This window comes from Schistocerca piceifrons, chromosome 4, assembly GCF_021461385.2.
Source record: "Schistocerca piceifrons isolate TAMUIC-IGC-003096 chromosome 4, iqSchPice1.1, whole genome shotgun sequence".
Taxonomy (NCBI): domain Eukaryota; kingdom Metazoa; phylum Arthropoda; class Insecta; order Orthoptera; family Acrididae; genus Schistocerca; species Schistocerca piceifrons.
The window spans coordinates 540,008,639-540,032,102 of NC_060141.1; the positions used below are offsets into that span (position 1 = coordinate 540,008,639).

General features: G+C 41.8%; 1 protein-coding gene across 2 annotated transcripts in view; it reads left to right on the forward strand.

Annotated features, from left to right (window-relative positions):
- The window catches only part of LOC124796262, a 197,457-nt gene that overhangs the window by 59,832 nt on the left and 114,161 nt on the right, over positions 1 to 23,464 (forward strand). For both annotated transcript variants that reach the window (XM_047260371.1, XM_047260372.1), the window contains exon 2: positions 61 to 234. In XM_047260371.1, coding sequence (XP_047116327.1) covers positions 190 to 234 — 45 coding nt within the window. In that variant the 5' untranslated portion in view covers positions 61 to 189. The remainder of the gene's footprint in view (positions 1 to 60; positions 235 to 23,464) is intronic.

Below are 23,464 nucleotides of genomic sequence, written 5' to 3' on the forward strand. Positions count from 1 at the left end.
TGCGAGCACGTGAGCGCGCCGGCCAGGTCTTGTGACTGACTCCGTTTATATAACCAACAGGTTCTCCAGCGGCGCGCCCGCTCCGCCATCTTCTTTCTGCGCCAGAGCAGCGGCGAGGCGCCCCCAAGACAGTACAGCGAGCAACAGCAGCGCATCCTTCCAGCAGCTCTAGGAGCACCGGACGCCGCCATGGGACGCGGCTACGGCACCTACGAGAACTTCATGACCAAGAAGGTACTGTCCTCCTCTTCCGGTGGTGGATCCGGCACTGTGCACGCAGACGGTGGAGTGGGTGATGGTAGTGGTGCTGCCGCTGCAGACTTGCGTGTTCACCAGTGCGGAAGAAATCACTTCCCTCAGCATGTGTTTTGCGTAACGGATAACTTAACATCTGTGGATCACACACATCAGTTTACTCATACTGTATCCACATCGCACTCAGTGGAGCCCGGAAGGAAATCACATCAGTTCGGTTGCTGGTAATAGGTGTTTGTCTGGAGTCGTGAAGTCGTGGCTAATTCGCAACTCCCCATTCCGTCTTTCGGAACGAAATGAAACATCTATAGACGTTCATCATCGCTGAACTATATAATATAGTTACTATAAAAAAAATTGACTCTTGAACTCGCTCACTGAGGTTTCCGTATACTTAAATATGTGTATAGACATTCCATCCATTCCGGGAACAGAGGAGTTCGACCATTTTGGGGTTGTCGACGTTGATACTGCCAAGATATCGGTCCCAGGGATTCAAAGGCTTTCTAGAATGTTTTAATTTCGAGTCAGAAACCGGATAACAAATGACAAAAGAAATGAAACTTCCTGGCAGATTAAAACTGTGTGCCGGACCGAGACTCGAACTCGGAACCTTTGCCTTTCGCGAGCAAGGTGGAAGAGCACTTGCCCGCGAAAGGCAAAGGTCCAGAGTTCGAGTCTCGGTCCGACACACAGTTTTAATCTGCCAGGAAGTTTCATATCAGCGCACGCTCCGCTGCAGAGTGAAAATCTCATTCTGGACAATATAATGTTTTTTCGTGTGATATAATTACAAACTAACAATTTTCTGATGATTTTTTTCCCTTTTCTTACACCATGATACCTTCCATCTCGCGAGATTTGATGATTCTACGTCCAGTGGAAGTAGCCTATAGGTTTCAATGAGTGTTCGCTAGTGTAATATGTGGTATAAATGGCCGTATCTTTTGACTGCGTCAACTTAGAAGATTAACATTTTTACTCCACCGAAGGACAATAGACCTTAATGTGTGACGTAAATTGCAACTTGATACGACAATCCGTGCCTGAGAACAATGGGGTCTTAATGGACGGACAGATAGACATTCATAACAAGCAAGAAAAAGTTTTTTCAGTTTGCTGTATTTACAAATTAACAGTTTCCGTGTTTTTTTTTCCTTTACGTTTACAGTGAAACCTTGCTTCTTGCCAAATTTTATGACTCTAGGTCAAAGGCAAGTACCCTGTAGGTTTTGATAGTTCTCGAACATCAAAATGTGATATAAAGATGTCTGAATCTTTTGATTGCATTGACTTAGAATCTTCACTTTTTTTGCGTCGCCAAGGCACCGTAGCAGTTTACACGTGATGTAACTGTCGACTTGTGGGGTTTGAGCAGTGGGACACACAGACAGACTAACGTCCGGGCTACAAAGTGATCCTATAAGGGTTCCATTTTTACCGAGATGCGGCATCCTAAAAAGGAAGATTTAGTGTTTAACATCTCGTCGACGGAGCGCAGCAAGGAATGGGAGAAGGAAACATCACGAGATATGCCTTAACGTTATTTAGGGAAGTTATGGAAAAGCTAAAGCCCGAAGGCACGTACATACTTTCAGACTGCAATTTTGTGTGTTGCTTAGGTGATTAATTAAGATCTGAGTCGGTCCAGTAACGTGATTAGCCGATACAAATAATTGGCATGCAAGTAAAAAATGTCAGTCAGGTGAGCACTGTGACTGCTAAAAATGTTGAAAGACATTTTCCACTTCGGCTGTAAGTTGATTTGTTTTTCTTGGTTATATAACAGGTTTCAGATGAAAAACCCATTTTCTAGTGTTTACCCAGAGCAAGCTACCATCCACATGAAAACGGCAGTGAAATCAGACGATGGTTTACGAATTATTCCGTTCGCAATGGTTTGACGTATAGTCGGTGCACTTCAAGGCGGCAAAAGATGTTGCAAAAACGACAGAATATCATCTCATATCTCCGCCATATTTATATGTATTTCGTATTGCTCAGGGCAAACTGTGAAAAGAAGTAGCCGGCCGAAGTGGCCGAGCGGTTCTAGGCGCTACACCACCACCAGGTGAAATGCTTCGTTTGCGTAGCTATTTTAGAGCCGGTTTCTTTCACCAGCATTTGAGGTGGCTGAGAGGTTCGATCGCGGTTTATGTCGTTAATAACTAACTGAATCAGCCACATCATTTACGAATTGATGTAGCGTATAGAGAAGAACTATTATATCTTTAAACTATCTTTCACGTCACGTCAGACATGTTGTGGTGGATTCATTTCCTTATTAAAAGCGTAAGTCGTGACCTCTTAGTCACCTGACATGCTGCTGCAAGAAATCTCCGATACTGCCAACCGAGAACAGTTATGTAAAAGATGTCGTCCCCAGAATGATGATGATGTAACCATAGAAATTCGTAGCATATGAAATAAAACCATTATTAATGAGGCAGATTTTTTCACTTTAATGATCAGTCGCAGTTCTCGCGACATAGTCCATAATGAATGTAACGGTATTTTAAGTCTAAACAAGTGGTGCAATTAAAGTCTTAATAAATTTACAGCCTAAGTGGAAAATATCGTCTTTATGCAACAAATTTGTGGTTATGGTGTCCAGTATTAAAAAGATTTGTATAATACTGGTGACAAGGAGTTCGCACAATTGCTGAATATTTTTCCGTCAACTGTTAATTTGGAAAAAGTTTGAAAAAAATCCATTCATTTCAGTCAGATCACCACAGGTGAATATTTTAATAAACATCGTGAATTCCTGCTCTGCTCTGTGTGAGTGTGTGTGTGTGTGTGTGTGTGTGTGTGTGTGTGTGTGTGTGTGTGTGTGTGTGAGAGAGAGAGAGAGAGAGAGAGAGAGAGAAAGAAAACGGAGGAGGGGTGGGGTGGCGGAGGGGCATCATTTCTTGAATATAGCTTGCTCCTTATTTAGCAATGGAATGTTCTACAACTAGCACACACGCAGCCAGATGTTATTCACACACTGCTACTTATCTAGTTTCATTGCTTCACCGGATGTGGAGTATGCGATAGCAATCAGCTTCATGCAGCGGGTGTTTGCCGGAGGCTGTGTCCGAGCGATTCTAGGTGCTTCAGTCTGGAACCGCGCGACCGCTACGGTTGCAGGTTCGAATCCTGCCTCGGGCATGGATGCGTGTGATGTACTTAGGTTAGTTAGGTTTAACTAGTTCCAAGTTCTAGGGGACTGATGACCTCAGATGTTAAGTCCCATAGTGCTCAGAGCCATTTCAACCATTTCTGAACGTCTTTTCCATTTTTGAACGTCTTTTCTACGTCCGCCGCGCGGTATTAGCCGAGCGGTCAACGGCGCTGCAGCCATGGACTGTGCGACTGATTCCGGCGGAGGTTTGAGTCCTCCCTCGGGCACGGGTGTGTGTGTTTGTCCTTAGGATAATTTAGGTTAAGTAGTGTGTAAGCTTAGGGACTGATGACCTTAGCAGTTGAGTCCCATAAGATTTCACACACATTTTAACATTTTTTTTTTCTACGGCATATGTTTTTGATCTGATGACAGCCGAAACCAGTTACTTCATATTGCAGTAGGTGGTGATAGGGCTGGAAAATAAATTACGTTTAAATCAGACAGTTGAGTAATCACTGGCTTCTCCAGTACGTGTGAAATGTCATTCTTTCCAAAAAATATTCATTTCAGCTATGCACTTTTATTTATTGCATTACTGATATTGCAAATTCTTTAAATGGTTTACAATAACGAACGATATTGGAAAATAATAAATTTTATTTGTAGAAATCTATTACTATTCACAGTGCTTGTGAAATACAAATCTTAGTTTACAAAACAGAAAAAAAATTCCTTTAAGGGAGCCCTGGTTAGCATTGACACAATCGTAAAAGTACTGAACATTATATGCCACACGACGTTATTTTTGCTTTGTATCTGTGTTCTACGAAACCCTCATAGATATGTTCATAATATTGTACGGTACTGTTTCGTGTAGCTGTAGCTGAGCACTGTGCATCACTGAGATTGATGGGTGGGCGGCGTGTACAATTTTACGTGCAGTTTGTCTTAATGGAAACGAGAATTCTCGCACAAAGAGAATTTGTTACGAACAATAGAAGACCCAAATCGTGTACCGCAAGGGTTAGGAAAAGTGGAACAGACATTGTAATGAATTTGAAATGCACTTGCGACATATTTGTAGATTTTATGCTCTTTTAATAAGAAAAAGAACGATAATAGCTATTTGAAGGGTGTTTAAATAAAACACACCTTGTGTTGAGTTAAGCGTAAAGGTAATATTTACTTCATGAGGTAAAGAAATGTCTGAATGTTTGACGTTGTGGCAGTCAGAAATGATATCCGTCACCTGTGACGAACTAACTAAGCTATCTTGCAGAGTACTCAAGTCAGAGTGGCAAAAGGAAGTATGGTCGGATTTAGACATTGATCATTAGAATAAAACCTGGCAACATTGTTGAAGTACGCAAAACTTCGACGCTTCATCTGAATCCGGACTTATTGTTACTAGCGACGGCGTCGAAGTTTATCTGTTAATTTAGTGTGAGTAGTACCTACGGACAATATTGGCAGTAGTATTAGAAACAACTGTTGACAGTGTTGGTAGATAAGTGTAGAACGGCTACGAAGATTAAAAAAGTACTACTTGACAATGAATATTATTTATTCAGTTTCCGCTCATTTGTATTCTGTAGGTATCCAGATTGTCACCATCAGTGCAATTTACGTGTGGACATTATCCTCCACGATGAATCATTCTTGCAACAAGATATTACGTAAGTTTTATTGGCTTCATTTATGTTACGTAATTATTCAGTATTAGCAGTACCACAGCAATAATGTAAGTGTGGACATCAGGCTAACCATGAATTTTTCATACATCAGCTTATTACGTAAATTTAATTGACTTCAGTTTGTTGTGCAATTATTCGTTTTGCCTGCGGAGCTACTGAATTAGTTCTAATCCACGACCTTTATTATTTCCTGGTAACCTGGTAATTTGCGCAATATGTTCACTAAGCAAATATCCCTTTCATTAAGAAGTACCACTCTCGTGCGTAGAACTTGAACATCTTTAACCCGAGTCACTCTGGTATGACTTAGCCAAATTAGTAACGGATGACTATCACTTGGTCTCCTTCAGCGTTTCAAGTTTTCTGTAATGATCGGGCATTGGTACTCATTTTCGCAATCTGCCTTCCACCACCAACAATGTAGCACTGCTTTGAAGGATGACAGGGAAAAACTGACTCGTAATTAGTGGAATGAATATTACACACTTCATACAGCTATTTTAAGTCATATTTGATTAGGTAACATCCTAAATGAAGTTTTATTATACTAAAATTTCCTACTGATTTCGACTTAAAAATAGGGGAACGTTAGTTACTGGTAAGACTCTGCAAGACATTGGTCTTGTATTCTAAAAGACCCGAGCTGTGACCCATACCTCACCAAACGGACGACGATTTGCCTCGTTTATCTTAATCCATCTGAGCTTGTGCTCCGTCTTCACAGACCTCATTGCCAACAGGATGTTAAACTCTAACCTTTCTCTGCATACGAGAATATCCGATCAAGGCTTATTCATATAATACCGTATTTAAAACAAAGAACTGATACGGATTAAATTTGCCGCTTCCGTGATACAATGGGTTTTGAAAATGCTTGTCACGTCATTAAAGTAAATTTATGTAATTAATTTTTGCTTATTTCTCGGGTACATGTCTGCAGTCTTGGAACACATTGAAATCCCCGCACAGTAGTACCGTAATCGGCGCTAGGGGACCCAAAACAAAATGGTGTAGCTCGCTGATCAAAGTGGTATAAAAAGTTTTGAGACGGGCAGTGTTCGTGACAAGGCAGGAAGTTGTACACTATATGATCAAAAGTGTCCGGACACCTGGTTGAAAATGACTTGCAAGTTCGTGGGGCATACGAATTTTACTGAAGGCACTGCAGACGCTGGGAGAAGACGTTCATCGGGCATTCGCCATACCCACACCCTGTCGTCGGATCGCCACATTGTGTACCGTGATTCATCACTCCTCACAACGTTTTTCCACTGTTCAATCGTCCTCTTTACACCAATCGAGTCATCGTTTGGCATTTACCGGTGTGATGTGTGGCCTACGAGTAGCCGCTTGACCACGAAATCCAAGTTTTCTCACCTTCCGCTTAAATGTCATAGTACTTGCAGTGGATCCTGATGCAATTTGTAATTCCTGTGTGATTGGCTGAACAGGTGCCTGCCTATTACATATTACGACCCTCTACAACTGTCGGCGGTTGCTGTCAGTCAATAGTCGAGGTCGGCTTGTACGCTTTTGTGCTGTACGTTTCCACTTCACTATCACATCGGGAACAGTGGACCTAGGGATGTTTAGGCGTGTGGAAATATCGCGTACAAGTGACACTCAATCACCTGACCACATTCGACGTCCGCGAGTTCCGCAGAGCGCCCCATTCTGCTCTCTCACGATGTCTAATGACTACTGAGGTAGCTGATATGGAGTACCTGGCAGTAGGTGCCAGTACAATGCACCTAATTTTTGGGGGTGTCCGGATACTTGCGATCTCATAGTGTAAATGGCCCGTGCTGCACCACTGTTGCCTGGGCGCCACTTTTGGATAGCACCATTTTGCCACGCACAGCATGGTTTAACCACGGAAACGCACGAGCGGATTGCAAGCGTAGCCGTTTTGGAAATGTTTTTACCTGTCGCCCGAAAGCCAATAATCACTCCCTTTTGGACGTCAGATAAATCGCTCCGTTTCCGCATTACGACAACGAATGCACTGTCTTCCGCGACCCCCCAACACGCTCCATATACTCTCCACTGCTAGCGTTACTACCTACCGTCTATGAGTGGTCATTGACCTACGATGTCGAACATAGGTGGTGGTCACTTTACTGTGACTGGGCTGTGTATTACTCGAGGTGTTCTTAATGTGTAGCGTTTGTTTGTCCGAAATATGCAATAATCGAGTAACTGAAAGCTGATAATGAGAAAACTTACAGAATACGTCACATATACGTAACTGAGGAACTGTACTGCTGACAAATTAAAACAGCTGCTTCGTTGGAAAATTTGATACTGTAAGTCTTCGCGCCGCCGTCTTGGCTGCTTCTGTGGTCTGACCCGCTTCCCCAGGTGCGGTGTCAAATTCACTACTCTTCGACGCGTTTTCTCTTGCCAGAAAAACAAATACCGCAGGATTCTGATTTCCTTGATTCTGGAAATCTGGCAAGGAGATTTCTACATTTAGAAAGAACGTCGATCGCGAACAATAAAACTACTTAGTTTCAGTAAACAGGAAGGTCTTCCACAACCTGTTCTTTTTTTCTTCTCCGTCGAAGTAAAAACGGATGTTACATATTTTCTAACTGCCAGTAAATACAGACTCTAGCTTGAGACTATAAACAACGCTGTTGCTCGAACCCTTGCAGTGAGCTAGAATTGACATAAACGCGAACGACTATGAAAAACGAATAAAATATCTGATTAGTACTATACAAAGCGCAATTCCATCAACAAATTATGTGTATCAAAGGAAACTACTACACGGTAGAGTGTTCTAGGATTTTTGAATCAGTATAGTTGAGATATGCAAATGGATGAAATAAATATTTCGTGGCTCTTCTGAAACAAATAGCTATGCACGTTTTTATCGGAAAGTATCACAGCAGATTTATTAACTTCAGACTTACTTGCTGCATACTTTCGTCACTAGTAAACTACACTACATTTTCTCATAAACTGATTTTTCGCAAAAAAATAAGTGGTTCCGTGCACATAGTTTCTGGTATCAAGTAGTCAAGGATTCAACAGTCTCGAACTAAATTTACTTCCTGGTAACATTTGTGACTGGAAATAAGATTCAATTTCAGCTAACTATGAGAGTCATAAACATAAGACTAAAAGCCAAAATGAAACACTGAACTTCGTACTGCATATACATGGTGGTCAGAAACAACCTGAGAAGTTTGCAAGGGAGTTGCGTGGTAGGTTGTGCTGAGAAATAACTGTTAAGAAAAAAAATCGGAGTTAATTACCGCTGAAGTTAGCCAGTCAGGGCGCTGCGCGCGCGAATTCAAGCGGCCAACCGAAGAACTCGTTTGGCGACACCGTCTCTGGCGGGTTGCTTGCATTTGCGCCCGTAACGCTCTGACTGGTTAATTTCAGCGCTAACGAAACCGTGCAATGTAATGAATTTTTTTCTTCACAGCTATTTCTCGCCACAACCTAACCTGCAACATCCTTACAAACTTTACAGACTTTCTGACCACCCCGTATATTTGGCACAGCTGCTTACAAACCATGGACTTCGAAAGTACGTCCTTTTAGAGCAAGAGCAAAACGAGAGACAGATCGGAATCCCAGCATTTCTATATCCAAAATCACGCTTCAATGTTGTACATGAACACAACAGTAAATGATCAGTATTCTGTACGTGTGTGACGGACTCATGAAGTATTCCACGGAATAAGGGTTTTCGTCAATATATTCCATGACTAAGTAGCTGACTAACAGATTGTGGCTGGCAGAACCCACTGGCAATGGGGTTTCAAATTGGAATGGACGTCAGCCTAAACATAGAATTTCATGTCTCGAGACTGTATTCGTTTTTAGAACAGCGGTTGACAATGAAACATCTTGCTTACTTTTCTCTAAACTATTCGGCTAACTTAACATGTCGCCTTTTTCCTAGTCTCTTCCCTAGTTTGTTGTTCATCAACGAATATCTCATCTCGTTAAGAATCTGTACTGTGGACTGTTAATGTCAGTTGGGGACTAATTCTTACTTTTTCCACTAAACATAATGTTACCTGAATTTTCTTTTTAAAGGGCAAAGTTTATTCACTTTATCTTTTATGTCTTTTACACTACGGGCGCTCTCTTCTATATTTATCGTTATTATCGTATTTGTTAGATGTGCCAATTAATCAGATTCGTCGTTGAAGAGTAAATCAACGCCATACAATTGCTCATAAGGTTGCTGGGGTGAAAGTGTGTTTATTACGGTATACAGTATGAAATGCCATTGGAATCAGCTATTTTTCTATATAGATCAATATGGACTTTTAAACTTGGGCTGTAAAAATGTATTTCGGAAGAGTCATCTACCTTTTTTCTACGAACAACAGATATGAAAGTATTTAAACTCTTTGGCTATTAATACAGTGAAAACACACACTCGGACATACAAGCGAGCAAAAATTTAAAAAAAAATTGTCTGTCTTAAAATATATGATGGATGAAACTGGTTTTTCTCTAATAGAACAGGTAATATAATTTTGGACAGTTTATGTTCAATAGAAACGAACAACAATTACGAGTAAGCCCATAGGAAGCGTAACAGGACTGATGAAGATCTCAGTTCACAAATTATTGATTAGACATGGTCGGCAGCAGTCTCAGATAATTCACTAACGGTTTGTTGTCTACAAGGATGTATCTTAGCTGGATGATAGTAAGGAAGTGCAGAACGATTTAGTATTTCCATTCATTATATCGAATAGTAGTTCTCTATAACTGTAGATATTTGCAAGTTAATTTCGAAAAGAAAAATATTGAAACCGACAGAATCCAGCTATAAGATTAGTGACAATATTAGTTTGGAGAGTATGACTGTTTACATCAGCGTGACGCAGTGAACTGCCTTGTCCAGAGTCCCGAACTGAATACGATGGAACATCTCTGGGAAGAGTTAGAACATCGACTTTGTTCCAGACCACAGCGTACAACATCACTACCTTCTCTGGTACGGGGTCTTTTGGAAAAATGAGCTGCTACAACTCCACAGCCATTCAGACACATCACTGAAAGTGTCCTCAGCAGAGGTCAAGCCTGGGGGAAGTGTGACAGGATGGCTACTATTTTCTATATACATAAATTATCTGGCATATAGGATGAGCAGCAATCTGCAGAGTCTGTTGATGATGCTGTGGTGTACAGGAAGGAGTCCAATATGAATGACTGTAGGATGATACAAGATGACTTAGACAAGATTTATAGTTGGTGTGATGAGTGGCAGCTGGCTCTAAATGTAGAAAAATGTAAGTTAATGCGGATGAGTAGCGAAAATGAATCTGTGATGTTCCGTTACAGCGTTAGTAATGTCCCACTTGACACAATCAAGTCCGTTTAGGGATCTGGGAGTAATGTTGCAAAGCGATATGAACTGTGACGAGAATGTGAAGATTGTGGTAGGAAAGGAGAATAGTCAGCTGTGTTTTATTGTGAGAATTTTAGAGAAGTGTGGTTCACCTATAAAGGAGACCGCATGTAGGATGCTGGTGCGACCTGTTTCTGAATACTGCTCAAGTGATTGGGATCCGTACCAGATGGGGTTGAACAAAGACATCGAGGCATTTCAGAGGTGGGCTGCTGGAGTTATTACTGCTAGGTTCGAACAACACACAGGTGTTATGGGGATGCCTCAGAAACTCAAATGGGAAACCCTGGAGAAAAGGCGACTCGCTCTGACTGCGAGTGGAACAGGAAACGAAACAACTAGTAGTGGTACAGCATACCCTCCTGCACTTACCGTATGGTGGTTTGCAGAGATCGTATGTAGAAGTAGATGAATGCACAGGGTGGGCACATTGCATGTTAATGTCCACTAATAGGTGTCCGCATACTTTGGGTCACACTGTTCAGAGCCTCTGCTCACATGCGCAATAACCATGCATTTTATGCTAGTAGTGGGGAAAAGTTTGTAAGAGTCCAATTTGTTAGTGTGGGTTGCCTACATCAGGGACAGGTATGCACTCAGGGGCAAATCTATTGTTCTCCTTTGATTGACAGGTATGTAACCTATTGTTCTGTTAAGTCTTTTCCATGTCATCGCCATATCCTTTTGATTGACAGGAAATGGTGGTGACATGGCAAAGCACTAAACAGAACGATAGATTAAGAACCTGTCAATCAAAGGAGGACAATAGGTTTCCCCTGAGTGCATACCTGCCTCTGATGTAGGCACCAGCACTAACAAAATGGACTTGTACGAACTTTGCTCCACTACTTACTCTTCCACCTTACCAGCTGGAACATTTATCCCTCTCTAAAACTACGCCACTTATCTGTGAGGTCTACATACCAGGGAATCTGTAAAAATGTACTGCGTGAGGAGTCAGAGTGTGCACTGGGTACAGCTGGCTCACGGCAGAGAGCTACCTACGGTGCAGCGGGTGCGGCGGTCCCAAGGCCGCAGTTCTCCTGGCTCAGCCTTCGGCGTGGCGCTGCGAAAGTGGCGGCGGGAAAGGACAGGCGAGGCGACTCGCCGAAGCCCCGCTGCCGTATCTGCCAGCATGTGTGCTCGCACGTGGGATGGGGTGTTCCTCTGGCAACACCCAGCGCGAGACTCAGTTTCTCCAACGCGGACTTAACGGGATTCGGAACGCCCTATCTAGCCAATGTTAAATTTGCTTACTTTATGTACCTTTTCTCTCTGGAACAGCTAAAACTGAAACACTAAAATTTTGACAGCTGTTTTCAGCATGTATATTTAGCTCACTGAAATAGAATTAATGTTTCTTTTTTGTTGGTATTATATTTATGAAGTTTTTTTACTCTTAAGCCATTTTTAATTGAATAAAATTCCATATAAATTCGGAGAGTAAGACAGTTCTTGACATGATTCCAGTTTAGTGGCACATCTTAACTGTGTTACAGCATTTCTGAAAATTTGAACGCCAATAGTTTACTGATTTCGGAGATAAAGGTACATGTAGCAACGAAAATGTCAAGTGCTAGAAAACGCGATTAAAGTAATCCATTATGAAAATCCACAGATATCTCTTATTTTGTTATCAAACGCGTCCAGACAGTCATCAGAGTCAGCTTCTGGTTCTTATTCTTCACCTATGACTTTCCTTCTGCTTGCTGCATTTCTTTCTTTGTATTATATTCAATTGCGTAGTGAGTTTCGTTTACTGACACATCGCCCAAAAGCTGGAGACCTTACGGCGGCGCGGTTCTTTCCGTCCCTTTACGACGAACCTGCACCTACCTGTGAACATTGTCTCAGGATATCATCAGTAGGGAAGCCAAGTGAAACCTACTGTACTTCGACGTGAACCATGCTGCAATTAAAGTCTCTAATCTACCTTTTGGGAGAAAGTTTTCACACGAAATGAAAAGTTGGAAATTTTGTCCTCAATTAATGTATTCTGAAACTTAGGTGAACAAGTATCACTGCCAAGACCGTGCTAGTCTTAACAGTCACAATCCCTTTCACTCATGTTAGCAAGTTTATAGTGTTGCATTTCCCGAAAACGTAATAGCTACTAAAATACTGATTGTTTTTGATTGAGAATGCTCGCCAAATATTAAGTCTGTCGGTAGCAAATGCAGTCACAGTTTATGAAAAACGTTCTATTACTTCAGTGCACTCTAGTGGGCACAATCGAAACTAAAATCACAGTCCCCCTATCCAATATTGTCCTCTATCGGCTGATACATAAACTACGTGCGCGTCCAGTCTCGCGTCACCATCTGTAACTATCCAGCTCTGAGACACATCTCCCACTTAACCGCCTCCAAGGCAGGATCGGTATACAGCTCAAAAGCCTCAACCTTTGTTGGCGTTAATATCACGTACTACTTCAAGCCTTGTCAGGACCTTTAATCTACCCAGATCACCATTGTTGAATGAAATAACAGCATTACTTACTCACTGTTTCGGTTTTTATCCCAGAAAATACATTCTCTTTATGCGCACGACTCCATATTAGGTTTTGAACGATACGTTTTGGTTCTCAGTACAATCTAGAATACATTTACAGAGATGATCAATAAGCCCCAACTCTCTACATATTGGCTTAGTGCCTTCTGTAAGAGCCACTGAGATAGAATTTTTATGGTGATAAGGGACTCCAGTAGACTGTTATCATGGAGACATTCTATAATGCGAGAGTGATAATAAATTCCAACAGAACTACCTCAAGCAGAAGAGGATCAGTTAAACATCTGAATTGAAACCGTCGTAGAACGGAAACAGTACGTTTCCGGACATGGGTTCCCATTCAGAATATTATGTACTCACTCCCCTCCACCGGTCCTAGAACTTTTTAACGGGATTTTGATAGCCCAAAGAAGTAGCGTGTTTGACTGCTCCCTACGTAGATTGAGTTTGGGCGTTGTGTCGTGGAGAAAAAACACGCTTTCGCGGCTACACTCACTTGCCATGAGATACTTCTAAGTTGCTCACAGAATTATTCATCCTGGCGAATGGCACCTTTAATAGAAGACGAAATACTGAGGCATCATTTTACAGCTTGATGGTGTCTACAACCCGGAAGACTTACATGTACATACTTTTCGACCACCGTTCGCGGAAAGGTACAACACGCAAATATTTCTTCAACAGAGAAAAGAAGACGGGTGCATACGGGGATTGAAGCCAAATTCGATAGCACAAAAAAGTAGCGAGTTTCACTGCTTCCTAGACAGAATGAACTTCGGCGTTGTGTCGTGGAGCAAAAACACTACTTTAGTGAGCTCCCAGCAACCCATGGTCTTGACAGCCTCCGTAGCCTCGTCAGGAGATTTCGATTATTATGCTTCTGTCACTTTTTGCCCCTTACACGAATTATCTGTGAACATACCATAGTAGTCAGAAAAACACTCACCAACACATTGCCCAGTGATCGTAGGACCTTCGTCGTTTTCGGCAGTGGTGAGAATTATTCCTATGTTTCCGTTTCTTGCTTTTATCCTTTATTTCGGAATCAAAGTGATACATCCAGTACTAATCCAAGGTGAGATCATCTGAATTGGTCCAACGCAACATTTCCGCTGCTGCCTGATTTGGTATGAGCAGTCGCGCATTGTCGTACACTGTTCACGAAAGGAACGAAGCGAAATGGTTGTTTATGTCCCCGCATGCCTTTAATCTCTCTTGTCATATTCTCCTGATCCCTATGTGAGCTATGTAATGAAGACTAGAATTCTCTATGTTTACTCAAGAATTGTTCGTGAGAATAACACTATCGTTTTTTGAAAGGTTTACATTTAAATATTGTTAGTATCATTAATTAGAAATATGCATCAGAATAGCTGCTGATAATAATTAATCGTTTTATAACGATACACTGTATCGGGGTTTATCGCCACTGTCAACTACGTCTATAATAATGTAATGTCCATATTACGTCGTTAGAGAACGGACTTATAACCGTCAGTGTATTGATTACATGGTAAATGACATAAACATATTAAGAATAATACTTATTTATGGTTCTACTCCTACGATGTAAGTATAGAATTGTCAGATTACTGTCAGACCATAATTAGCGTCTTATTCTCAATATATTTACATCATTTACCATCTAATAAAAACATTGACTGTTATAACCAGCTTATTATCGACGTAATATTCTAAAGAAGAAAAAATATTATCTCCATGCTCTTGTACTTTTTTATGGGCTGGACTGTGCCGTTAATTCTAGCAGTACATGTGTGAACTCATTTAATGCGTCCGTCGTTTTGAACACGTTTACATACCAGAATCTCTGTTCTTTCCCGAAGTCTTCCTAACAAATCTTAGTGCCCCATTTCCATTTCGTAATTTTGTATCGTTCATCTAATTTTATACGACGCTGTAAGTATGTTCTTATGCAATGAAACAATCTCCAGAAGCTTGACTCCAGCAGTCATCAGATCCATCAAGTAGATCTTTAATGATCCAAACTGTAATTTTCATCAACGAGCTACAGTATTCGTACTATCTGAGTAGTCTTGTATTTACACACAACAGGGAATGTGTAATCATTGCTGGCGCTAATGTTTCCAGGAATATTTAGCTTGGTTAAAAATGATACTGAGTATGGTACATATGTGAAGGTGAAAGGTCAACACCGTCTAGCAGACTCAGGATGAAGCCAAATCAGGAGACATACAGTTGACTTTTAGAGAAAGAGATCATATTTTAGAGGTTAAATTGATAAATATGAGGCCATGCTAAGAAGCGACACCCCCGAATTTTTTGGATGAAAACTCTTAAAGCTTTTAACGTAAATCAGGAATTTGATTAACATTCTGCATCTCTATTCTTCATGTCTACAGATTTATTTCTCAGTTAGGTCACCCTTCCAACGAGAGTTAATATTGTTGACACAGACGCTCTACAATGTTTGACTTTGTTGACGGAGCCACAACCTCCCATCTGCTTGCACCTCTTCATCACTATCAAATTGAAATCCTCGAAGGTGGTATTTAAGTTTTGGAAACAGATGAAAATCGGGTGGGGCAAAGTCGGGACTGTATGAAGAAGGATCGGTGACAGTAAACACAAGGCGTTGAATTGTTGCAGATGTCACAGTATTCCTGTGTGATTTGGCTTTGTCATTCTGAGAAAGAGGATGTTCCGTGTGCGGACGAACTGCTCTGTGGTTAGAAAATCGATTACAGTGACTGTTTGTCATCCACCGACAGTTACATTACACACTACAGTTCGGAGCCCTCTAGGGTTGCATCTTGCCTCAGCGACGCAGGAAAGTCGACCGAGTAATGGCAGTACCTCAACCGATATAAGAACAGAACTTTAAAAAAATTCGGAAGCACTACTTTCAGTACGCCTTCGTAACAGACGAGTTGAAATGAAGTGTTCTTAGGTTCTTAAGACACGTAACTACTGAATAGTTGCAAGATTGAGCTTACTGTCTTATTTAACACGACGGGGTACTTTGGAGACATGGTTCAATTGTGTGTCAGATTGAACAACGAATTGTAGTGCACTCCTGTGACAGATTGGGCCTAGACCGGGTCAGAGGTGGTAAGGTACTGGGCGAGGGAATAGTTTTAGTTCATCATACATAATCTACACTGCGCAAACTCCGCAAAGTGTAGATGACTTCCATCTTATCGCTCAATTCATCTAATTTTACTCGCCGGTCGCTGACAAATAGGGAGAAAAATTCCAGGGAACCGGCTCTACTGTGTGTTGCGTAAGCGTGCGCTGACTGGCTAATTTTAAAAAAGTCAGTGTCACTACAAATGGCGCTATCAAAACAGGTAAAATATGATGTGTGTCAGACCTAAAGCCTGAACTTGTCGTAGAGCTTATGTAACTTAGAACTGCCCTGCAAAAAAATTGCGAGATACAGCATGTATAAACAGACTTGACAACTAGTTCAACAGATTTAGCAACATGTTCCTACCAGGTTCACATTAACCGGATTTTTTTTTCTTTTTTTTTTTTTTTTGAGCTTCCCTCGTTTCCAGTCAATGAGACTTTTGTTCTCTACAGAAAATATATTTTCCTAGGCATCTGGATTTGTAACCCATTTTTCACCTGAAATCAGTTTTACCTTCCAATTTTCAACTGTCATCTTCGTCATTATGAAGGTACGTAAGCCACCAATTCTGTATTACGAGTTGTTTGGTTTCTCTAACTTAACCTGTGTTGGTAGGGTGCAGTGCTATCGAGCCCAGTTAAATGTAACTTTATAACAGCGTGTGACTGTGATTCGAGACGTAGTAACGTTCTAAAGATCTTATATACAACTGAGTATTGTGTAGTTTTTATTGTTTTCTGTTCATCGACCGTATTTCAGTCGAATTTGTTGCTGGCTTCTAAACCGATAATTGCATTGGTGCTACACCTGACATCTGCCCATTCATGTCTCAGAACTGTTTCTGTATTTTTAACCATCTACCCACCAACCTCTTTTTTATTCTGTTGATGTAAAAATTTTCGAAGATTTCCATCCTTGTTTCTTTTGTTATCAATACCCTTTCGTTCAGTACTCCGTACGCCTCCTCAGATTTCTAGTTCTCTGGTTTCGCTGCCGTCTATGTTTTTCTGTCATAGAGAGTTTTGCTCCCTTAGTTTCTTCCTTCTCAGTTTGGTAATAGCATATTTCTTTTAGTGACGCTTTCTTCACGTACGATAGTTTGCTCCCATTGTCTTCTTTGCTTCACCCGTTTCTAACTCGGTGGAAAATTCTGTCACTTCTCCTACATCTTCTTCGATTTATATGCTACGTTAATAATCGCCCTTGTTCTAGCATATCCTAATAGCTTTGGCCTTATTTTCTTTCATGTTAAGTCTAATTACGCTTCAAGTATCCTACCAACTCCGTTCAATAACAGTCAGAAAGATTGCGTGATCTGTGATCCTTTACTCTTTTGGAATTGTTCTGACTTTTTTTATTCGCTTCGCTTTTACTCCTACATGCAAGATAATCACTTAGGAAATCCGATAAGGTGCAGCTTCGCTTTAAAACTTTTATGGATTCTGTACGTGTTCGTCCCACAGTCCCCACTTGGTTTCTAGAGATGCGGTATAGTCTATTACACACTGCCTCATTACTATATTCTCATTCCTCTTGCAAGTGCTGACACTTTAGTCCAATTTTTGTTATCTAAGTGTCCGGACATTTTTATTCTTTCTTCGCTTATTAAGCACAAGCTCTCAGATCCCTCCTGGGCTTTTTCCCCTTACTCCTTATGTTCATGCAGTACCTCCTCAATTTAGTGTAATAACATAGAGAGCGGACTGCACTCACCTTCCGAAAAATTCCTATAGTAAATTAGTTCCATCCACATCACACTAAAATATTATCGACTCTCTGCACTGGTTATTTCTCCACGTATCGACTGTAAACAATTAGGATAATATAAATAGCGAGAAGAATTTTCAGAACAAATGATGATGATTTGGTAGAGAAGTAGTTATTTAGCAGCAATGATGATTTTGTGAAATATTTCTCCTGTTGTGTGCTAAATGTTATTTTGAGGACTTCAATCAACGAAATAAAAAAGTGGTATGCTAACTTCGGCGGAAATAGTAGTTTCCAAAAAAACTTTTTCTTATTCTTTTGTCCCATATTGGTGCAGGCTCGGTATGGCTGTTTACGGATTTGGTACGGTTAATTTAATGGGTGGCCGGATCGCCTTCCTGTTGGCACCCTGTTACCCCCGGGATGGAATATGTATACCCCAACTGTCTGCATGTAGTATTTATTCGTGTGAAAGCGAGCGAAAGGTTTCCAAATATTTTCAAATCGTGTAACTGAGGCGGGACTTGTGTACCAGCCTGGAATTCACCCAGTGGGATGTGGGAAACCGCCTAAAAGCCACATTCAGGTTGGGTGGGACACTGACCGTCGCCGTTAATCCGCTGGGCGCATTCAATTCGGGGCCAGCGGACCTCCCTGTCCGTGAAGCAGCACTTTAATGTGCACGTGTATCCAGGCAGATAGTTTTCAGAAGATTGTTAGGACCACATAAAAGTTATGGCTGAGCTGTTATATTTAGTTGGGTGCTAGAAGTTTGTCCTCCAGATCTTGAAGAGCAAAATGCAACGGAAGGCACCGCTGCTGAACTGTTTGACGCACAATAGAAAGTGCCCTTTTATATTACCTCTTGATAGAGGTTAACCTGTCCGTTCCCCAATAAGCTATTAATTTGTAGCAGTTTCATTAAGAAGAGAGTGAGATACGTTCTGGAGCTACTGCAGAAAGATTTTTTTTATTTATGAGGTCAGTGGAGCATTGACGTTGGCCTCATTATGCATAAAATCGAAAAGCAACTTTCTCCCATTCAGTACCTCATCAGTACATTTTGTCAATTTGTACTGTAAAGTAGCCAACGGCCTCACCGCAGTGGTAGCAGCGGTTCCCTCAGATCACCGAAGTTAAGTGCTGTCGGTCTTGGCTAGCACTTGGATGGGTCACTGGCTGGTCCGCCGAGGGCTGTTGGTAAGCGAGGTGCACTCGGCCCTATTGAGGCAAATTGAGGAGACACTTCACTGAGAAATAGCGGCTCCGGTTTCGTACACTGATAACCGCCGGGAGTGCGATGTGCTGACCACATGCCCCCCATATCCGCATCGTGTGACGCCTATGGACTGAGGATGACACGGTGTTCGAGCGGTACCGTTGGGCCTTAAAGGCATTAAGTATTGTAAGGTATCGTTTCTGAATCTGTAGAGCAAATAGGGCGTTCCTGGCTAAAAGAAGTTTACAAGTATCAAATAAGGAACTTAATGTGAAGAAGAAATTTCTGAGAATGTACGTTTGGTTGGTTGGTTGGTGGTCATTGGTCCCATCGGATTAAAGAAGGATGGTGAAGGAAATCGGCCGTTCCTTTTCAATGGAACCATCCCGTCATTTGCCTGAAGTGATTTAGGGAAGTCACGGAAAACCTAAATAAGAATGGCTGGGCGCGGGTTTGAACCGTCGTCCTCCCGAATGCAGTGTGCCAACCACTGCGCCACCTCTCTCGGTAATGTGTGTTTGAATCACAGCATTATGTGGAAGTGAATCATCCACTATGGGAAAACAAAAAGATGAGTATCTAAGCGTCTGACATGTGATACGACAAGATGTTGAACAATAGGTGTACTGGTAAGATACGAAATTAGGAGGTACTCCGCACAATCGGCGAGGAGAGAAGCACGTGGAAAACGTAGGCCAGGACGGTACAACTTGTGTTAAGATATCAAGGAAAAACTTCCATGGAACCTGAGAGACCTGTAGATAACAAAAACTGTAGGGGAAGACAGAGATTAGAATACATCCAAGAAATTATGATTTGCGTCAAAAGCCAGTTTGCCACATCTTGGTTAAAGCTATTCACACAGCCACAGCTATGTTTCAAAATATTCGAGACTTCTTCAGACTCAAAATTCTGAAAGTCAGTCGTGAACCTGCTCGGAGATCTGTGTTTTAGGCGTCCATTAGCTCAGAATGATGGATTCTTTGTGTGGAAATCGTGATCCGTAGGTTCAGCGCAGTTGCATCTCACATGTGGGCAGTTATTATGAAATCAAGAACGTCTGAATTCGCGGGCACATACTTTTAACAGTGGTTACAATTTTCGAAGATTTGACACGTATGGGTACCTAGTCTCGGATGGTCGATCTCATAGCTAGCTGGAAGAGATTAATTTTATTGGATTTTTTTTAATGATTAGTAAAGCAGAATTCAGTTGGATTTGTCCTCTAACTAAAGTGCGAATTTTATAAGTTCCGAATTTTAGAAGTATAGTTTTGATTGAGTGGTCGGATCTTGGAATCTGTAAACAGTTACTACAAAATCGTATCATGTGCAGAAGATTAATGACCACTTGACGTTGTCTTCCGGCTCAGATCGAGACTGTCGACCCTTTTAGAACCTTTTCACTAGTCAAGGATGTTGCTACTCTGACTGAGGTTCTATTCACCGACGATGTTGTATCTACGTGGTGAACGCTGGGGAACTAGTTTGAGCAGTCGGGCAATGGGAATATCTAAGCGTCCTGTGGGACCTCGGAGTCCTGAAATTATTTGAACTACCCTGTTCCACACGAATGAAAATGGGCGAACATAGAACGAGAGATGTTCCGTAGGAGTAGTGCGTAACGGCCATTGGTGGCAACACAGCTAACACTGGAGGAGTGATCCCGTCAACGGAAGTGCTCTACCACGATCACCATGGGCTACGCAGGACCCGGATAAATACCTGAGTGACGTGGGCTCAACCCTAGGTCCGTACTCACTGAATGGTCGCCACTTCAGTGTGCACCCTGAGCACCGATCCACATCTACATCTACGTGTATACTTCGTAGCTACCTTAATTTCTCTGATTTTCTCGTCTGATCTTTTTGCTAGTCGTGTAAGTATGTCAGAGGAAGTAACACGTTGCCCTACTCTTCTTAGAACGTACGCTGTCAATATTTCAACACTAAACCTGATTGTGTTGCTCAACGCTCCTCTTGCAGCATCTATCCCTGGAGTTTGTTGCACATCTCTGTAACTGTCTTGTGCGAATCATGTGTCGAGGCGCTGCACTCTTCATTGGATCTTCTCTACCGCTTCTATTAATCCTAGATGGTAAGTATTCAGCACTGATGAATAATACACAAGAATGGATGAATTACATTGCCTTGAGATTTTTAGTACGGCATCTGCGTATCCTAGTGTTTGTTTTATGCGCTCATTCCAGATTAACTCGCTCCCGTTGGTTACCATTAGGTAATTTATGGTAGATATAGTTTCCAGTGATTTCTTGCCATTAGAGTAACAGAACAGTAGTGGAGCTATTCGGCTATTTGTGTGCAGTACGATATATTTATTTACATTCAGGACCAATTTGCCAGTTCCCATGTCAGTCGCCGATACTCTGCAGGACTTGCTGCATTTTGCTACAGACTTCAGGCATTGCAGCCTGGCTATAGACAACAAGAATCGTTCGTGAACACCCCCATGGAGCCTCTAGCGTTAACCACTGGATCATTAATATATGATATTAGCGGCCCAATCACACTCTGAACAAGGAAATCCTGTACCCAGTCACAAATCTGGTCCGATATTCACTAAGACCTTCCGGGAGGTAAGAAACACAGCATCAACCCGAGCGACTTTGCGGTGCTCTAGAACTCGTGGACGAACAAAGGAAGATGGATTTCAGAAGATCACTGTTTGTGGAATCTATGTTGGTTTTCACAGAGGAGATTTTCATCATAATGAGCGACGAACTGATGTCAGTGACAGGGAACTGTAATTATGCGCGTCTGCCCTAAGACCCTTAATGAAAATGGTAAAGACCTGCACCCAACCGCTAGGTATCCTTCGTTGCTCTAGTGATCTACGATCCTGTTGCTAAAATGAGAGCAAGTTCTTTCCCATGATATCTGTAGAAACTCACAGTTACCTTGTACCGAGCGAGGCGGTGCAGTGGTTACCACAATGGACTCTCATTCGAAGGGCGACGTTTCAAATCAGCTTTCGGCCAACCAGTTTTAGGTTTTCCGTGATTTCCCTTATTGCTCCAGGCAAATGCCTGGATGGTTCCAAAGGACACGACACATTTCTTTTCCCACCTTTGAACCAGTCCAAGTTTGAGCTAAGCCTCGAATGACCTCGATGTCTACCTGACGCTAAACCTTGACAAGTATTTCACCCTGTCCAGTTGCCTTTCCACTACTGAGCAGTGGTTCTCATTACTTTAAGACGGATGTATGAGATCCACTTTCGACTGACAAAACACTCTTTTTGTCGACAGGCTGTTCAGCTTCTAGGTCGAGTTCAGGACCAGCAATGTCCGTCTGAATATGATAAAATTAAGACGAATGTAATTATGTCATGTAGCGATTTCTCTTTCGTTTTTTTATCTCCGCAGATCACGTGGATAAGTGTGGTGAACGTTCCTACGACGTCGTACGACAAGGAGGGGTACACAGCAGTATTTTACGGAACTCCCCCATTAAAAGGCGATTTATGCAAGTGCCTGTATGTTGCCGGAACTTTTCGTTCTCTTACTCTTACTGAGTACACAATGTTTAATTGTAGACGTAAATTTACATTCCGTATGCAATTTTTTCCGTAGTTGTTGGCTAGTGTAGAAACGAGATCTTTACGGAACACAAGGAAAGTTCAATGGATGTCCAGAAGCAAAACAAGAACCTTAATGAACAAATTCAGATAAAGAATATAAGCAAAATTCTGTGGGAAATTTATTTTAAATTACGGTAAGGAAGTTACAAATCGGAAAATGAAACTAGACTGTAAAGCACTGAACCAAATAGACTTGTCGTTGGTGGTTATATGCACTACAATAAAAATTAAAAAGTCGAATGAAAAAAGTATTCCAACTTCAGTATATAAAAAGGAGGAACAAATATTAGATAATTGCCCGTGAATTTCCCTGCTGGTTTCCACCTTAAAACTGTTAAAATCAGTAATTTGAGACAGAATACAGAATAGAACCCAAATAGCAGAAGAACAGCAAGGATTCATGACATTTTTGGAAATTTGTGGTAATTTCCTATGGGACGAAACTGCTGAGGTCATCGATTGCTAGGCTTACACGCTACTTAATCTAACTTAAACTAACTTATGCTGAGGACTACACACACACACACACACACACACCCGTGCCCGAGTGAGGACTCGGACCTTTGACGGGGTGAGCCGCGCGAACCGTGACAAGGCGCCCTAGACTGAGCGGCTACCCGCGCGGCTGATTCATGAAAAACAGGAGCACTATAGATGGTATTTTCGCTCTGAAATAGATCCTGGAGAAATCTAGAGTTTAATTACCTAGCCTACTTGCTGAAAGCCTTAGTCCGATAGGATTAGAAAGAAGGATATTCCAGAATGAGATTTTCACTCTGCAGCGGAGTGTGCACTGATATGAAACTTCCTGGCATATTAAAACTGTCTGCCGGTCCGAGACTCGAGCTCGGGACCTCCCGAGTTCGAATCTC